This window comes from Triturus cristatus, chromosome 5_1, assembly GCF_964204655.1.
Source record: "Triturus cristatus chromosome 5_1, aTriCri1.1, whole genome shotgun sequence".
Taxonomy (NCBI): domain Eukaryota; kingdom Metazoa; phylum Chordata; class Amphibia; order Caudata; family Salamandridae; genus Triturus; species Triturus cristatus.
Window position 1 is genome coordinate 614,077,613 of NC_140587.1, and position 16,976 is coordinate 614,094,588.

The 16,976-nt window shown below is 45.8% G+C and overlaps 1 protein-coding gene across 8 annotated transcripts in view; it reads left to right on the forward strand.

The window, feature by feature from the left end:
* The window catches only part of ASPH (aspartate beta-hydroxylase), a 675,802-nt gene that overhangs the window by 529,925 nt on the left and 128,901 nt on the right, over window positions 1-16,976 (forward strand). For 7 of the 8 annotated variants that reach the window (XM_085605545.1, XM_085605546.1, XM_085605548.1 and 4 more), the window contains 2 exons: window positions 4,264-4,353; window positions 15,652-15,789. In XM_085605545.1, coding sequence (XP_085461671.1) covers window positions 4,264-4,353; window positions 15,652-15,789 — 228 coding nt within the window. The remainder of the gene's footprint in view (window positions 1-4,263; window positions 4,354-15,651; window positions 15,790-16,976) is intronic. The other variant, XM_085605551.1, reaches the window with a different exon arrangement.

Below are 16,976 nucleotides of genomic sequence, written 5' to 3' on the forward strand. Positions count from 1 at the left end.
GTGCGAGGCACTGGGTAGGCATAGTGCTGGCCCGGGATGGACTAAACGGTCCCTGCAGACCAGCAGTGAGCAGCACCAGGGCGTGAATGGCCAGGTAGGGTGGATTTTCCCTATGCCCTTGTCACTGAGCTCTCTTTTCATGGGAAGGGCAGAAGCTTCCCAAGGCACTTCCCTCATCTTGTGTTTGTTTCCCTCTCTTGGCCTTTTACCTTCCCCTCTCATGATACCTGTCCAGAACAGATGCCTATTTCATTACTACTACTACATGGCGGTGGTGTAAATTGGCCCATGGTGTAGAGATGAGTCTGTTTTCGAGACATTTAAAGAGTATTATGATTTCCCTTCCACCTAGACACCGACTCTATGCCTGGGAAGGAAGTCGCTTTCTGTTTGGATTTCTCTGAATGCCAGGGCGCAGCTTTGACACATCTGTGTCCCTTGGATGAGTGGCTGCTAGCAGCAGTGGTAGGACAGGTGCATCACTCAACATAGCACAATATGTGGCTGCCAGTGATCCATTCCCCTTCACCTGGGGCTATTTACAGGACACTTCAACAGTCACGGACGGGGAGGTTTCGAATATCTAGTACAGCCGAGTTTTTGAGCGAGGACAAATAAACCTGTTCAGTTCCAGAGCGTGTGCAGAAATAGAGTTTGGGGCACTGGGGGAGTATAAGACATTTATGCCAGATCCCTAAGGCTACTTAACTTTGCTTTCCTTTAATATATTTTCTACTCATTTTATCTGTCACCTGTAATACCGCTGTCATAATATCGCACAAATTTCCCTTCACTATGCCTATGTTGTCTCCTTGATCACTATCTCTCTTTACATATCTAGTTTTTAATCCACCCTCTAATGACCTTGCCTTTCTGTCTTATTCCCCCTTTGATTCTCCTTTTCTGTCTATCCCTTCAGCCATATCACTTTGTATTCCCTTTTTCCCAGTCTCTTCCTTATTTTCCACTCACCCTTGCATTCTTGCTATCTCTCCTGCCCTTTTTGTCATTGCTTCCTTTCTCTATGTATCTCTTTTGCTTTGTTCCTCTGTTTTAAGTTTTGGTATAGTGCCTGGTGTGTGTTTTTTCTGCATCATTAGGGGTAAAGTAGAGAGATGGACACCTTCACAGGTGTAGTTGGGGGTTGTTCACGTTTATTACAACATGCACACCATCAAGTCAAAATGGGAGGTGGTGTTCTGCTTCTTCAGTAGCATGAGGCTGTCTTACAGCAACTCAGTGCTGGGCTAATGCGCAGCCTCCCTCTTTCTGAAGCTCAAACCCGGCATCCATCAGAAGAGCTTTGGGGGCCGGCGCCTTACAGGGTAGGACTGGCAAATGTGCAGCGTGAACCTTCAGGCAGAAGCCTCAACATTACCATGTTGTGTATGCCTTGGGAAATCTGGCTAGAGATGCTTGGGAGGGAGGTGTAGCATATAGTGGTCACACTGGAGGTTATTACCTTCAAGGGTGTTTTTGTCTTGAATTTGAGCTGAAAGGGATGGATCTGGTTCGTGCCTCTGGTGTTGCCTAATGTGCTGAGAATGAAGGACCTCTTTATCCTTGTTGTGCTGCCTTTGCTGTCTCTCAGGTCTGAGCTGCCCTTTTTACAAGGCTACTGTCTTCTTCTCTGTGCCCCTCTTTGTGCAATCATTTCCCCAGATCCTGTGTTCCAATTACCACCCCCATCATTTTGTTAATTTTACTCCAAGTGGTGCTTGGCCCCTAAGCCACTCTTCTCCACCCCCAGTTAGAGTTCTGTCCATCATGTCTGTGTTTCATTCTGCCACCTTCTACCCACGGCTCTTAACCACCTTTCTTCCCTTTACCATCCCCCAGCCTATAGAATGTATGCACTCACACTGCCCCACCACTAGCCTTTATCTCAGTCTGACCCACAATTAGGCTATCCTGTTTTCAGTGTTTATTTTTTATGGCTTTCAGAGGTGTTTTCAAAACCTTCTGAAAAATGTCCTTACCGGTTCTTGGTCTGCTGCCTACCCCCTAAATAGAAATTAAACAAATATAGTGCTGCGCTGAAAAATGCATTTTTGGATATAATCTCCCTCCAAATATTTTACATTGAGCTTAATGAAATAGAAGTTCACAGAGGTAAAATGTTTGAAACAATGTGCTGTTATCTGAGACACTTATTTATTGTCCGCTTGATGATGATGGATTCTACCCAGATCTGTGACTGGAGGTGAGTGTCTGAAAGGTTTCAGCGCTCCGTCCATCATCTCTTGGTGTTTGCCCTAAGTTTGCAAGGTATGCCCAGACGTGGGTCCCTTGCTCACTTTGCCACTGGATTGAAGCTAGCCTTGCTGATAAGGGGTGTTATCCTGAAACCGGTCCCAGGATGCTTGTTTCGGGTCCAGGGAAGACCTGGCTTTGTAATTCGGGCTGGACTGTTTCCATGAGGTACAGGGTCAAGACTGATTTGCATATAGCTGGGTCTGAACTAGGGTGGTGAATTGAGCTAAAGAACGATGATGGATTTAACCCAGATCTGTGACTGGGGGTGAGTGGCTGGAAAGTTTCAGAGCTCCATCTTTCATCTCTTTGTGTTTGCTTTGTTTGCTCCAAGTTGGCAGGGTATGCCCAGACATGGGTCCCTTGCTCACTTTGCCACTGGATTCAAGCTAGCCTGGCTGATGAGGGATATTACCCCAAAACCGGTCCCAGGATGCTTGTTTCCGGTCCACACAAGACCTGGCTTGGCAGTTCGGGCTGGACTGTTCCCATGAGGTACAGGGTCAAGACTGATTTGCATATTGCTGGGTCTGAACTGGGGTGGCAAGTGAGCTACAGAACGATGATGGATTCAACCCAGACCTGCGACTGGGGGTGAGCGTCTGAAAAGTTTCAGCACTCCACCCATCATTTCTTTGTGTTTGCAAGTTGGCAGGGTATGCCCAGACGTGGGACCCTTGCTCTCTTTACAACTGATTCAAGCTAGCCTGGCTGATAAGGGGTGTTATCCCGAAACCGGTCCCAGGATGCTTGTTTCCGGTCCAGGGAAGCCCTGGCTTGGCAGTCCGGGCTGGACTGTTTCCATGAGGCACAGGGTCAAGACTGATTTGCATCATCTCTTTGTGTTTGCAGCTTTCTTCCAGGTCAGCAGCATATTGTTTTTTTAGGAAGAGGAGGGCTGTGCTGCTTCTGTCACCTCTCCCTTTCTCACAAGATGCGTGCACAGTCTTAAAATGCAGCATCAGCAGGAAGGCAGCAGTATATCCCAAACTCAATGGGTAGGCAGCAAGCTACTCCAAGACAGGCAGTGAGCCTCTGCTAGCTCTTGATCGTCATGTTGGAGAGACCTGGTTTACGCTAATGAGGGCTGTTTTGCTTTCCAGTGTTTTTTTTTCAGTTATTGCAGGGTTAAACTAAAAGCAGGATAATCTACCCATGAAGTTGGTGCAGTAAAACAGCACTCCTCTTGCATGTCTCCTTTCCCTGTGCTCTCTTCATTACACCCACCTACCCCTCAGTTTGTATCCCATTGTGCCCCTTACTTCAGCCTGGTGCCAGACTCCTCTCCACTTGCCAGTGTCCCTTTCGGTATCCACCCTTCCCGTCGTCTAAAATGGGACCTTGACTCAACACAATTCAGTGTTGAGACCTATCCCAGGACTACAGAGCTTACTGCAGAGTAGTGGGAGTTGATGGTTCAGACTGCACCACATCACGCATAATGCCCCCAGCTCTCACATCAAGCTTAACAAATACACACCAACTCATACCATTGCATCATCACACATCCGCCATGATCACTCATGATTACACTGACCATTACGAATACATCCACCCACAGCATAACTCTCAGTTGTGCACCATCACCCAATTACAATCGATCATATATACTCAACCTGGGTGAAGCTTGCACTACTTCTGTCTGTGCTGTGCCGTGTCAGTTCTATATGTGATGTAAGTGTACAGTGTAGTTGCCCATGTGTTTTACTTAGGTTTGAGAAAATGTTACAGCACAAAAGTAAAACAACTGCCATTACCAGTGCTTGTGTTGCATGTACTATATGACTAATGAGAATCTCATCATGCTGCACTCTTTGTGCATCTGGTCCCCATCACGTTCAGTGTGTGTGTGTGTTTGTTTTTAATTATAGCTTTAACATGTATATATTATACGACAAATGGTTTAATATCTTTCTAGCTCATACTTGATGTGTATTTTAGTTGGTGTACAATTTCCAAAAGGAAATGAAACTGTCATCCTAAATAATAAATATATTCTTTTCATAATAGGAAGGACTTGAATCTGGTGACACTGGAACTGATGATGGAAGATTTTATTTCCACTTGGGTGATGCCATGCAAAGAGTTGGAAATCCCGAGGTATGCATGTTGAAATAGCAGTCTTTTTCATCAATGCAGATTCTAAATGTTTCTCGATATGTGAATTGTAGAGCATGACTTCATGCAATGCAGAATAGATTGACCTTGGGTTAAGGAGGCGAAAAATGATTCACTTGCCCATGCTTTTTGTTTTTTCTTTATCTCAATCTCCCAAAATCTCTTAATTTGTTACACAAATTGCAATTTAAGCTCAATTACTGTTAATTTCCAAAACTAGCAGTTTGGCTGCACTTTCATTTCTTATACTAGTACATTTGTGTGTTTGTATATGAGCATGTTAGGAAATGATAATAATGCAGACATACCAGTGATCCTAAGAACCACGTATGTGCATTAACTGACACCATTGGTGCCTCCTCCGGAGGAGTGAGGGTTATGGTGGGGGTGGTCACCGATCCCTCAGCTAGGATCTAATAACTGTTTTGGGGTTGTTCCCTAAGAAAAATATTTGTCTTGAATTCCAAAACTAATGTGTAGGAACACACAAAGTTTCTCATTAAAGCTCTGTTGTTTCAATGATATCTTTACGGAATGTTGTACAGTCCCCCTTGTTATTTTTGTTAGATGATTTCTTTTGTGAGTTCCTAAATTCTTTCTTGTTCTCTCTTCCTGACGGATACAAATAGTCTTCACCCCAATGACCACGTCAAAATCATGGTAATCATATTATATTTTCAGAACTAGGGCTTGGTAGTAAGCATGATTAACAGTCTGCGTGCCTATTGTTCTTTCCTGGCACAGATGACACTTCAAAACAATACTCCTTTAAACTGGAGCATAACCTGTAAATCTGGGCCCTAGAACTCAACCCACACAAATGCCATAGACGTAGCCATAGACATAACTCCTTGTTCGGTACCGTCCTTACCGCCTAACCCTCCCACTCACCTACCCATTCCAACTTTGCCCGGTCACATCCTTTCCAACTTACAACTAAAAGACAACACCTCCTGGTATAATTTCTTTCCTATGACTGAGCTTGATGTCTTTAATATCATTGCTAAACTAAAGCCGACCTCGCACACCAAAGACTCACTCCCTTCTAAGCTAGTTCATAACCTTAACCATATCATAGCCCCTTGTTGGACAAAAATCATCAACACCTCTTTTCCCACTGGATGTGTCCCCGACTCCCTCCAACTCTGACAAATCCCTCCCATTCTTAAAAACCTAACTGCTGACCCCAATGATCCCAACAACCTCCGTCCTATCTCTAACCTCCCACTTCTTGCTAAAGCCCTTGAGAAATGTGCATTACTTCAACTGGACAACCACATAGGCAAATTTAACTTACTTGACTCCTTTCAATCCGGTTTCAGGAAAGGCTGTAGTACAGAAACCGCCATGCTGAACATTGTGGATGACATTCACAGTTCCCTAGGCAATGGAGAGACTTGCCTTCTTATCCTCCTCAAACTCTCTGCAGCTTTCGATACAGTCAACCATTCTTCCTTACTTAATTTGCTTAAAGCTCGCTTTGGCCTTAATGGTTTGGTCCTCAAATGGTTCTCTTCCTTCCTCCAGCACAGAACACAACAAATAAAAATCAACGCCTGCCTCTCCAATCCTACCCCTGCCTTCCTGGGTGTCCCCCAGGGCTCACTTCGCTCCCCCTCTCTCTTCAACCTCTGTATGGAACCCCTTACTCTCATTTTGAAACAAGCTGGAATCAACTATCACCTCTATGCTGATGACACCCAACTCTATTAAAAGATCAAATCCCATTCTGATGTACTTCATTTAAACAATACCCTGAGCAAGATCTACTCCAACCTTCTTTAACTGAACCCTAATAAAACGGAAATTATTATTTTCTCTCGTAAAAACAACCGTCTCCCCATCCAAGGCTGGATCTCGGACCTCAGGGCCCTCAATTGTCCGTTCACCTTATCTGACTCGGCAAAATCCCTAGGTTTCACTCCTGACAAAAACCTGGCTCTGAAGGACCACATAAATAACGTGGTCAAAGGAGCACTTTTTACTCTCCGACACCTCAAGAAAATAAAACCCTTCATTCCTCTAGACGACTTCAAATGGGTTGTCCAATCACTAGTCCTCTCTTAACATGACTATGGTAATACTATCCTCACCGGAACCCCTAAATTACACCTAGCCCCCCCTTAGAGCTGTGCTCAACTTGGCGGCCAGGCTCATTACTGACTGTAAACGATTTCACCACATCTCGCCTGCCCTCAAATCCCTAAACTGGCTGCCCATCGAAGGAAGATGCTTTTATAAGACTGCCTGCATCACGCACAAAGCTCTTCACCAACAAACCCCGTCGTACCTAACAAACAAACTCAAAAAAGCAGGCTGCTCCATACTGATGAGAAGCACCACTGCGCTCCTCCTCGTCCCCTCGCTACTAAGAAAGAAAGCCACCCAATCTCACTACTTCTCTGGAAATGCCCCCAACATTTGGAATGCCCTCCCGAGGGACCTGCGCTGCAATCCCTCCTACCTCAGATTTAAAAAAGACCTAAAATATCACCTTCTCAAAAAATATTGGAGTCTATAATCACTCCTTTCATCTTGCTTTCTGTTTCCCTGCATTGGTTATCTTTCTGTTTACCTGGCTCTCCCTTCACTCTCCCTTTTTACACATCCTCCTGTTTACCCTGACCTTATCCTCTTTTGCTCTCCACCCCCCCCCTCTCCTACCCTTGCCCCCTAACTCTATAATTTGTTCTTCCCTGTCGATACCCTCTTCTCTGCTCTGTGCCGTTACCCCCATTTTATTATTTAGATGTATATACTCGGTGAACCACCCATAATTCAGCCCCCTTAAATTAATGAGAGATGTACTTGCTTGTTTTGTTTGCCCTGAACAATTGCTTTTTTGACTGCTTCTGCTCATGTAAAGCACTCTGATACCTCCGGGGTCTAGCCAGCGCTATATAAAACCTTTCCCAAAAAATTTATAAAATAAATAAACACTCAGGGGAAAGGGTGTGATTCAAAGGTTGGTGGTCCATCTGAAGCACACACTTGCTGCCTTTGTTAAGGAAACAAGAGTGTGCTTGTTGGAACAAAAACCTCAGTAACTTTACAGTGCTCATCAACCCATTCCTTGGCCCCAAGTTGCCCCAAATGAACTGTCTTAAATGATTGACTTCCCCTACACACACCAAGGGTTCTCGCTGGGTTGACTGCATACGTTCTTTTAGCTTTGCTGAGAGTTCTTAAGGTGTACCATACTAACTTAAGCTTCCTGCCAGCCCTTTGGGATAGCACTGCCCACCGCCCCTATGCACCTGCGTAGGCAGTTATAATACACACATTGCTCAGGGAAAAAGGTGTTGGTGGGTGTGCTGACTATATGTATCTTCACCAAACTGAATTTTTTTTTTATCACTGACCCACATGTACTCCACGCCTTTGTGTAGGTGGTTCCTAAATTGTTACATGACTTGGTGAAAACTCGGAAAAAATCTGAGTAGTGCTCACAAATGCCACAAAAAATGTTGTATCCTTGATGACCTTCACCGGTGACTCTCTAGGAATTACTCCATGTTCTGATATGGAGTGCCCAGTGTGCTCAACATGAGTCTGTAAGGGACTACTAGCATCCTTAGTAAATACTAAGATGTTCTTTGGAAACATCTGATGTTGTCTTCCAAGTCTTTAAACTGGTGGTACAGAGCATGCTGTAAAGAGAATGCCGGCAGCGCAAGGCCAAACTGAATCCTTCTGTATTGGAAGAGCCCAAGGGGCATAATAAAGGCAGTCAGTTGTCTTGATGCTTCACCCAATTCAACTTGATGATATGCGTGCCCAAGTTTGATAGTGGAAAACACAGCAGCACCTTCTAAAAGAGAGATTAGCCCAATCTACTGTGTGTAGTGGGTGCTTATCAATGAAAATGTTTGAGTTTAATGCCCCAAATCTATGCATAACACTCAAACCTCCAGGACTTTTGTTGACTAATACAGTGGGTTAAACCCACAAGAAAATGTTATTTCCTCTATAATGCGGTCTTCATTAGCTCCTCAAGCACGCTTTGCAATCCCTGTTCACACAAACTAGCAACTGAAGTCTATGCTGTGCCTAATAATAGCAACTGAACTATCTGGGAAAGAAAGTATGCCTGCTTAGGATGCAAATAAGAATCCAGTGTTTTCTGAGTTTTAATCATGTAGGGAGAGCCAGAAACTGCCATGGCACTGAGGTGTGCCGCAAAAGATTTAGTGTGCACATATAAGGACCATCTACACCATCCTTCGGTTTATCAGTGGATTCTCGAATAACAACGACCATATTACATGGGTTTGGGTAATGCCCTACTGGGTGTACCTTGACAGGGATTTATATATGGCTTATTTGTGCCATCCTGGGTTTGTCGGTTCACTTGATCTCTGTGCAGACTCTCCCAAAGTGACCCATGCTCCTACAGGTATTGCACTTTTTTCCTTTGGCTGGCCAGTTCTTTGTAGAAGCAATATGTGAAGTGCTGCCACAACGATAACCAAACCACTTCTGATCAGATCTTCTCATTCCCAGTGGCTCAGATTTTCCCTGCTTGTCAGTGACACAGCACCCCTCATTCCCTTTGTGATCACTTTTGTCCTCATTTACTTCTCCTACCCAGGAAAATACTGTTCAATTGTTTTTGTTATCACTTCCTTTAAGGGTTACCAGCGAGCCCTCTTCGGGGTGTCACAGTTAGTTTTCCCTGTGGAAGGCAGGGCCGTCACTCTCTCCCTAATTAACAGGAGGAGTGTCCACAATGTGAATGGGCTAGGCGCGGTGCGGGCGACACTTTCTATAGGTGACTGATTGGTTGTGTGCCTGCAATAACAGTTGGTTAGAACTGTATTTCTAACCTACTAAATAGTACTCCAGTCCCTTTGTGTTTTAAGGGGTCTCTCTCTGTTCTTATATACCTGCAATAACAGTGCCATAGCACTGATCAAAGAGATAATGTTCAATATGGATCCAAGAGAGCTGGATTGTGTGAAACTGCCACTTGGGGAAAACCTTTGTTGTGTGATTTTGACCTCACTAACTCTTTGTAAGCGAGATATCCTCAGAGTAGCTAATAGACTAGAAAGAGGTCTCACCAAGAGGTGGATAAGATCCTTGGTGATCCATTCCAGGGGGCATACGATGGAACAGGACAGGGCTGACCAAAGCTGTCAATGGGCTTTTTTCTCAGGCTCTCTCATACAACGTTATCTGTAGCCGAGGACTTTGCAGAAGACAGAGAGCAAATATTGTACCCCACATCCATAGATTCCTGCAAAGCAGTGAGTGACGCCTGGCCTGCCAGACCAAACGGATGAGTTATGGCACAGGTCGGACTCTAGCTCTGAATCTCTCAGGTTGGGTTTCCTTTGCTGGGTGCCGAACCACAGCTTTCCCAAAGGGAACACAGGCATTGTCGCCCATTTTGATGCATCTGCAAGGAATGCAGGAGAGTTAATCCCTTACCTCACTTCACTTGACTCACTGATTTGTTGTTCGAACCTGTGGCAGGTAAGAAAACCACCTATGCCCCACTAGGAAACCACCTGGGAGGATAGTGATGTCCCAGTCTTGAAATGTGGAAAGTCCTGATTCTTTCCAGAATCTTATTTGATCAAAAAGATCACTAGCGCTACTTACGAATACGGTGATGTATTCCTGCTCACATGCGTGAATATTGTATGTTTAACGAGACCCTACAATGGATGGTCAGGGTCATTGCTGCTTTAAATGTATGGGTTTGAAATCATGTATTGAAAACTATCCGTGCAAATGTTCTAAGGTAAATAACGAATGCATAGGTAGAGTACTAATTGTTTGTTTATTGACAGAAATAAAGAGTTTCAAGACATATGCAAAGAGATGTCAGCTACATTAAAATAGACCTATTTGCCGCAAAGTTTTTCACTGAGGATTTTACAATGTAATGTGCATTTTCTTAATATTATGACCAATTAAAATAGTTTCTTGTTACTTTTTCCCCTCAGTGCATTGGTTAAGTAAATCATCTTTAAATTACCAATTTATATGGGAAAAGAAGCTTTACACATTCAGTGGTAGCAATTCGTTAGTTATGGGTGGATTAGAATTTGCATTATAAAACACTTTTTTGTTTTCTTAATAACTTTGTTGCCATTTGTTAAATCTGCACAAACCTTTCAAAAAATGCCACCCAATTTGGTTTTGGTATGGCAAATTTTGAGCGAATCAATTAAAGGGGCTGGGCGTGGGGGATAAAAAAGGAAGACAATGAAGTGACTTTCCCCATTTTGACTTCCAGAGGAATCCTTGGTTTCTGCTGCAGTCGAAAAAACACTAAACGGAATTTTACCAAACTTGGCATGAACGTAGAGCTATACTTATAGAATGCATATGCTTAATTTGGGAATAAATCTGTTCAGTATTTTGAAATAAGCACGCATTCCAAAAATGTGGGTGGACAGAAAAGGATTGAAAAAGGAGAGATATCTGAACCATTAATTTGCAGACCTTCCTCAGATTCAAAAATCTTTGTAAGATTTGTGAATCTATGTAAAACAAATAAAGGAGTCCTATTGGACTAATGAGCTTTTTCTGATGTTGTCCATTGGGGATTTGTGAATCCAGCTATGGAATTGTGAATCCGGTGCACCATGATTAGATGGCTGTCCAAAACAAATTCTGTTACTTCTGTCATTATCCAAGGTGATACACTGAGCACTCTGTTGTGAAAAATAAAGTAAAATAGGGCATAAGGGGCCAGGACGAATGTACCCTACCCAGGCCCGTGGATTGGTAGGGGAGCACAAAAGGAACCGTCAAAGCATACAAAAAAAATATAAAAGTGAATTTTTGGGAGATTTGTGGATCCATGACTGAATTTGCAGATCCTGGACCTCGTGAGTTTTTGGGGGATTTGTGGATCCATGACTGAATTTGCAGATCCTGGACCTCGTGACTTTTTTGGGGATTTGTGGATCCATGACTGAATTTGCAGATCCTGGACCTCGTGGATCCTCCTACTGGTCTCAGGATATGTGGGTAAGGATGTGGATCCTCCTTTAGGAAAAAGATGGCACCACACAGTTGCACATGGCCAGTGACTGTGTGTGGCAGGGCTTGCTTGAGTGGGGGTTGTGCACCGTGCCAAAGACCAGGCCTTACATCCACCCCACACTGTAGCAGTAGATAGCCACCAGTGATGGGATGGGCACAGAGCATGGCCACAGGCCAAGCCACACAGTCCAACACCCCTTCCTACGGTCGAAGGCCTTGAGCTGGGTGGCTGTTTGCATCAGATCAGGCCTAGCTGATGGCCAGACTCTGCAGGAAATTTAATGCGCAATGTGGGTTGACCACCCACGGTGGGTTGGGCACAATATCTGATCTATGGGGTTGGCCTGGCTGAAGACCAGTCCTTGCTGTATGCCACCAAAGGTACAAACATAGCTGTAGAAAACAATTTCATAGAAGTTGAATATGGTATATCATAAAGAAGGAAATTTGGTGAAAAAACTACAGTTGAAGTGAAATTATGGTTTATGATGTTCTATAAAACCTTATCATGTTACAAAAAACCTCAGAAATTCACTTAAACACAGCCTACAGTTGCTGTTAGCAATCTAAACCAATAAAAACCACTGAAATTGGCAATTTATGGTTTGCTGTGCAAAAAACAGCAATGTAAAACATAACTGGCACACCAAATGCAATGCTCATGACCTCACAATATGTATGCCAGTAATTAACAGCACCTAAATGTGGGAAAATGCCCTCTTTCTTGCATGGTATGCAGCCACTTTTTGCTGAATTGCTGATGTACTTTGACTGAGTGTGCCCTGGGCTCCTGCCAATCAGGTACCCATGGCCTGTGTTCCTTCCCTAAAACTGCATTGAAGCCTAAACCCAATTGGCATCTCTGGACACTTGTCAGCCCCTGGTAAATGGTACCATAGGTACCCAGGGCACTGTGACCAGAGAAGGCCCCTACGGGCTGCAGCACTTATTGTGCCACCCTTAGAGGCTCTGTACCCTAACACACACACACACTGTCTTTGCAGGCTGAGTGTCTGGATGCAGAACAAAACAGAGACGACATGGCACACATCCCTGTGTGCCATGCCCACAAACCACTGCCCTGGCATACATCAGTCACCCCTCTAGCTGGATGCCCTATGCCAGTGGTGAGGGTACAGGTGCATGAGCCCTGTACCCCTACAGTGCCCAGGTCCATACCTGGGCCCTGTAAGTGCAGTGCTGCCATTAAGAGTATATGGTGCTGGGAGGTTGTTATTGCGAACTCCACAGCACCATAATGGCTGCACTGAAGACTGGGAAGTTTGGTATCAAAGTGTGGGATTTAATGTAAAATGCACGACAGAGGGCATCTTAGAGATGCCCCCTGAAACTCGACCAACTCCCAGTGACCTGACTGACTGGCTGCGCAGGCTGCCACCACCAGACATGTTTCTGGACCCCTGGGTCGAGAGCTTGCTGCTCTCGGGGGCCTGAAACAATGCACATCCTGGGACGAGGTGCCAAGCCTCCTCCCCCCAGGATGGGCAGGGTTCACGAAGGAGAAGCTTCAAAGGCATGCTGCCTTTGTGAGCTTCTCCAGACCACTTGCTGTACTCAGCAACTGGTCCCCACTGGTTCTACCCCCCACTTTGGGCGGGAGACCCGGCGGGAAAAACAAAGTGAGGAAGAGAAGTGTGCCCACCTCTGCCAACTCCACCCCTAAGGTGGGCGAGGTGAGGTGAAGCACAACCTCGAGTCCCCGCCTTCTTGAGGATGGGGGGACCCAGCCAACCAGGGACAGGCTCTTGCCCCCTCCCACTGGAGAGTGGCAGAATAGGGGGTGTAACCACCCCAGAGAAGTGACCCATTGGTCCCTGCCCTTTACCTACCTGTAACGCCCCTACATTTAGTATTTAGGGGCACCCTGAACCTCCCTTCCTCAGATCCAGCAACCACAAGAAAAGAAGAAGAAGGACGAGAAGCCGGGCAGAGCTAACAAGAGGACGACACCCACTGACTTGGCCCCAACCCTACAGGCCTGTCTCCCCTCGAACCTGCTCCTGCAAAGCCCTGGCGTGTCCAGCGGCCAGCAACCTCAAAAACCCCAGAGGACCTGCCTGCATTCACTCTCCAAGCTGTTTCTCCCATGAACACCGGACGTCTTTGAACTACAGCTTCTGGTTCCAGCCAGAAACTGCAAATCCAGCACACTCTGCACCCGCCGAACCCGGCCTGTGTTTGAGTGAACAAACACCACGAGGAGGTCCCCCCGGCGATCCTGACCTGAGATCCGGCGACCCCTGACCTGCCTCAAGCCTCCAGACGACACCTGTAGCCTCAATCCAGGAGACCCCCCCTACCGCGACCAGAGTGGTTAAGAAAATCCGACGTCTAAAGGCACCCCTGCACCCGACGCCCCACGGCCTTGTGTGCCCAACCCAGTGGTGCCTAACCATCCCTCTACATCCCAACGTACCCCTCGAAGTGGTGGTCACTCCTGGAAGATCTTCGTCCCCGAGCCTGCAGCGTTTCTTTGTCCCGGAGAATCTCCATTGAATTCAACAGGGCTCTCCACCTCAACCCTGCACCCGGCTGCCCTAGCGCCGCTGAGGGTGTTCCTTTGGTGCTAACTTGGTCCCCAACGTGCCCTGAGCTTAACCCTAGGAGCTTTGCTCCCACAACCCTTTGGCCTGCTTGCCAGCAGCCACCAACCGGAGTCCCCCTATCTCCCATAGGATAACATTGGGCCTCAACACTCTGCACCCGGCCGCCCGACTACCACTGAAGGTGCAACAACAGTGCATCACTGACCCTGGGAGACCCCTGAGTCTAACCCTAGAACCCTAACTCAAAAGGCCGATTACTTACCTTGAAAACGATAATTTATTTTTCCTCTTAGGATAACATTGACACTATTTCTCTCAAAAAGTTTCGAAGTGTCGACTTTTGAAAACTGCAAATATTCCTTAAAAATCAGCCGATTAACCAAAACACATTTTCTCAACTGTTTTCAGGAAATGTCCCAGTGCTGAATCCAGGATCCAGCACTGAGTAAGAAAAAGTAACAATAACCTAACTTACCTGCTAAGTGAATTTCCTCTCATAGGATAACATTGGTGATTCTATGTGAAAAAGTTTATTAGTGTCAACTTTTGAAATGCAATAATAGTCCTTACAAATCATACCTTTAACCAAAACGCATTTACTCACCTGTTTTCAGGAAATATCCCAGGGCTGAATCTAGGATCCAGTCCTGTGGTTAGAAAAGTAATCTGAAAAGTAATTAACTGCATTTTACTTAAAAAGCCCATTCAATTGAATGTACTATACCTGCAATGTGTTGCAAACTGCTTTCTTAAACCTGTAATCAAAACCATTACCAGTTATACTGCAATTCTGAACTGTTCTCAAACAACTCAATTACTACTGCAAAGTATTTATATGCTTACCTGTACCAGGCTTGCTTGGTTCTAGAAATAAAACAACAGTATATTTTTTTATACAAAACAATTTTCCTAGAGTTCAGTTCTTGAGTGTGTGAGACCATTTGCTGACTGAGTGTGTACATCAAATGCTTTACACTGTCCTCTGATACTGCCTTACTGCTCGACTAAGCTACCACTTTAGAGAGGACGGTTCTATCTAACTTTAACCTCTCCCAAACCTCTGGAGACTCTTGGACTCTATACACACTGTACCTCACTTTGTTGCAGTATATATAGAGCCAGTTTCGTACACTAAAGGTACAGCATGAAACAATACTACATTAATAGCTGTCGATCATAGTGCTAATGTACTATGTAATCTAACCTGAAGGATCAGTTACGTCCTTTGTAAATGCGAGTTATTTCAAGGAATTAGGTCATCAGCATTGTATGTGGTGTGCAAGTTATGGTTTGCATGGCTGTTTTGCACGTCATGGATTACAGAGCTAACCATAATTTACGAATGTAAGTGCAGATGTTCTTAGGTTTCAATATGTAACCAGAACTGTAGTTTAACTGTGCTTTTATGTGAATTTGTTTGAACAGTCTGCTCTCAAGCCAACTCTACTATAACGCACAGATTCCATAGAATTCAGTAATGTGCAAAACATCAACTGATAGTTTTAACCGTGATAATCCCAGCACACTGGATGATCAATGTGTTGTAAGAGATTCTTCCCTCATACTGCACTTTCTGAGAGGTAGTTTATTTCTGCTCATCATTTGGCCTCCCAATCTAACCGAAAATACATCACTGCCATCATTTTGGAGACGAATGAATGACGCTGAGGACGTTGCAGTTTTTGATACTTTATAAAATCCACCCATGCAGGCGTACACGTGGTATGAAGCTGGCCACAAGAGAGGACACTTCGCGTCGGTGTGGCAGCGCTCACTCTACAACGTCAACGGACTGAAGGCTCAGCCGTGGTGGACGTCAAGGGAAACTGGGTACATGGACTTGGTCAAGGTAAGCTCCTCTCTCACCACAACTGTGACCCAGAGATAGTCACGAGGACAATTTTAATGTAGAATTTTTATTTGCAGATAGCAACACCACGGTAATAACTTGCATGTAAATTTGTGGTGTTTCTAATAATTAAAATGTTAATTTAGCGATGTAACATTATTGTGGATTTGTCGAGTGATGCCCACGTCATGCATCCCATGACAAAGACAAGCGCTTTATTTCGAAGTGAAAGGTGGTAGAGGCGTGACAACAGCACTACGACGAGACAACCAGGGAACACTACGTGAAACAAAGACAATAAATACTGTCACGTGTTACACCATGGTTCATCCGTCTGTTGGCTGCTGACCTAGTGACCACACCGTCATCCGCTCCACACAACACGCATGCACAGATGTCACCCAAAGATTACACTGACACTTTCATTATGGGTGAAGAACTGTCGCAGGTTTATTTCATACAACATAAGTATGACGATAAGTGGGTTATCTTACGGGCGATCCAGGGCAAGCAGCCCCTCGCTGCTCCGCCCGCCTTGCGAGCCAGCACGCATGGTGGGTCGATGCCCTGCAGTGCGGCACATTTTTCCAGATCCTCCTTTGGATCACGTGATCTGTCTAATACTCCCGCCCCTTTTAACGGGGGCGGAGCGTGTTGTGGCACACCCCCGGTTGGTCAGGCCCCCCAACCGCCCGTAGGACTAACGGGGCGCCGTCGCGGTCTTCCCAGAACCTCCTTCGGCTCCCGGACCTTGGCTCGGGCACCCTTACTGTGCCAGACAGGGGTACCCTTACTGTACCGCCTGTCGCAGAGGTACCCTTACTGTACCCTTCTGCCTCCAGATCGCCCTGTAACTCCGCCTGCAACGCAAGAAAAAACATTACAACATTCCGATAGCGCGCTGCCTCTGCCGCGCAGGGTAAGCGGAAAGGGTGGGAATTCGCGTGGCCAGGAGCGCAGGAAGCAGAGGAAGCTCTGAGGGGGTGAGGCGCTTAAGAGGGGGGTCTAGCCTCGCGGCACGCCTCCCCCAAGACAAACCCATTGGGGGCCTCCCCTCCCCGAGGCGCGGCCTCGCTAGAGAGGCGGAGCAGGGGGGGGGGCTCCGACGGGCGGCCACTAGAGGGCTGCCCTGCTGATGTCCCCCTTCGTGGGACGCGGGCAGCGGCATAGTGACCACACCGTCATCC